The sequence below is a fragment of the Phytophthora parasitica genome (assembly GCF_000247585.1).
Source record: "Phytophthora parasitica INRA-310 unplaced genomic scaffold supercont2.113, whole genome shotgun sequence".
Taxonomy (NCBI): Eukaryota; Oomycota; class Peronosporomycetes; order Peronosporales; family Peronosporaceae; genus Phytophthora; species Phytophthora nicotianae.
The window spans coordinates 79,555-81,975 of NW_008649099.1; the positions used below are offsets into that span (position 1 = coordinate 79,555).

Below are 2,421 nucleotides of genomic sequence, written 5' to 3' on the forward strand. Positions count from 1 at the left end.
ATACCGCCAGTTGCAACTCCGAGTGCTCCCATAGCTCCGCGAGCGACGTGCGATGCTCAACTCTTTGTCGCTTCACACTGAACTCGTCAGGAGGAAGTTCCACCAGCACGTGAATCTCCTTGCGACCAGGCTGAGAGTTCTTCCCAAAGCAATCTTCGTCGAGAATCCACCACGAAAACATCTCTGGGTAATCAGAGTCCACCGCTCCACGCAGTAGGTGCTTCACATTCTTACCACCCGACAGCCACTTGGTTCTCTCCCCTTCCTTCTTCCCCGCCATGTACAGCGTCAACAACCTTGGGGGGACAGTGTGCTACTCGGTGCTCAAGATGCCAGCGATCTTCTCCTGCAGTGCCTCCACATCTGCATTGCGCTGGATCTCGACGGAGAAGACGCTCCCTTCGCCATACACACCGCAGCGAAGCTTCACCTCCGTCTCCGCCTCCTCCATGTTCTTTTCCTCAGCCATCTTCATGCGGAAAGTTCTCGACTGAGCAGCAGCACACCTTCATGCGATACACCGCACAATTTTAGCGAATCATATCACTCCACAATATTTTTTTTTTGACAAATATATTCCTCAATATTTAGAATCTAAATAATAATGAGTTCATCTTGAGCGATAAAAATAAATATATAGAAATGACAATATGTAAGTACATCTTCCCAGAAACCCACCCAAAGGCGAGCCAACAGTGCGGCTCAAAAGGTGATTGGTGCCGACACCACGCAAAGTATCAGCCAGCAGTTGCTGAACCAGTTGCTGCTGAACCTGTAGTTGCTGAGCCTGCAGTTGCTGAACCAATGATGACCAAGTCTATTGAAGAAATTTATGGTGAGCATTGCATTCAGCACACCAAATCTGTTGATAAATACAATGAACCCAAGCTGGGAGATTCACGCGTATTGTCACCAAGTCATTGGATCGAGTCGAAGATGCACGCAGTTGGTGATTCCATCGACTACAAGCACAGTGATAATGTCACACCCGACATTGGTAACGACGGATACACGTACCTTTTGCAATATCAATTCAATGAACTGGATGAATCGGAGATGCTTGATAACTTCTTCTTCAAGTCCAGTGAAGACCGTGAATCATTTGAACAAGCGAACGTTGAATGCGGTGTGGAATACTTCCTTGCAACAAAATCCTACGATGAGCAATTGTATCAATTGTGCATGATGATTCGAGGCGATTGGCTCTGCAACAACCAAAACGTGTGGAATCTCGCTGGATTCTTTGCTCGTCAACGTCATTCTGATTGGTATTTGATGCGCAAGACCTATCTCTGTGTGCTCAAACAAAAAGTAGAGCGTTTCAACAAGGAGTTTGCTACCAAAGAATTCGATGGTTGGTTTGATTCCAAGTATAATCCATCACTGAACGAAGGCAAACTGAAAGGGATTGCTGCTGGTTGTGATTCTGCTGCATACAAGCAATGGAAGGATGAATACGAAGTCAAGGAGCCAAGGAAAACATCCACTTCGAAGACGTTTGAGCTTTCTACACTTGATCAAGATTTCGAATTGACATTCAAGTCTGAGCGGAAGTTGGCAACGCTAACTCAGCTGGTGGAATTAACTGGTCGAATAACTGATGACATGCGTTCAGCCATGGTTGATACATCATTTGAGATCGATGAGCTTGAGTATTGGGCGGAGAAGTATCTAGTGATCGAGAACAAGCCCAATCGTGACTTTGATTTAAATTTCAGTACTTTCGAGAAGATGTTGAATACTACCAGCTTCGAGTCTCTTCATTTGCTGAAACGATTTGCGCTCTACTTCATCCACGAGTTCTACGTCTTTGAAGGATCTGATATCACCTACTGCAAGCGTAAGCCAACAGAGGACGATAATTCTGTGATCAAGGCATATGACCCAAAGAACTTCTTTAAGTTGCAAATTCAGTTCATTGCAAACAAGAAGCCACGTTCCACCAAGCTGTCTGACCTTCTCAATACGGTTCCATTCCACAAGTTTGCAAATACTGTCTACAAATGGGAACATGATCCAAATGATATGGAGACATTCAGCTTAGCAAATCCACTACAGGCAAAGGATCTTTACGAAGATATTACCGAATCTGACTTGCACACAGTATTAGTCGATTACCTGAAGCGTATCATTCGCTTCAATCATCCTGAGAGGTACCAGTGGTTGATGGAGTATATCGGTAGCATTTGTCACTATCCAGACAGCAAGACGAAGGTTATGCTCGTGTTATATTCAATGGAGAAGCAGATTGGCAAGTCGAACTTCTTCAAGCTTCTTACGAGTCTTCTGGGAACGGCAAATACTCACATGACTCAGCATCTTACCAATTTCTTCGGAGAGCGTGGATCGCCACAACTTCGACATAAAAATTGTGCTGGTTTGAGGAAATTGTTGGAAATAAGCGCTCGTTTCGTAATTGTC

At 44.8% G+C, this 2,421-nt stretch overlaps 2 protein-coding genes across 2 annotated transcripts; one reads left to right on the forward strand and one right to left on the reverse strand.

Moving 5' to 3' along the window:
• Positions 1–313: 313 nt before the first annotated feature.
• PPTG_19313 (hypothetical protein) lies at positions 314–475 on the reverse strand (the record flags this gene model as incomplete). Its single annotated transcript, XM_008917735.1, has 1 exon — positions 314–475. One exon carries the CDS (start codon positions 473–475, stop codon positions 314–316), a length of 162 nt encoding a protein of 53 aa, XP_008915983.1.
• A 461-nt stretch (positions 476–936) lies between these two features.
• Positions 937–2,416, forward strand: PPTG_19314 (hypothetical protein; the record flags this gene model as incomplete). The annotated part of the gene is made up of 2 exons (XM_008917736.1): positions 937–2,341; positions 2,403–2,416. The coding sequence occupies 2 exons, from the start codon at positions 937–939 to the stop codon at positions 2,414–2,416; spliced, it is 1,419 nt and encodes a 472-aa protein (XP_008915984.1).
• Between the last annotated feature and the right edge of the window lie 5 nt (positions 2,417–2,421).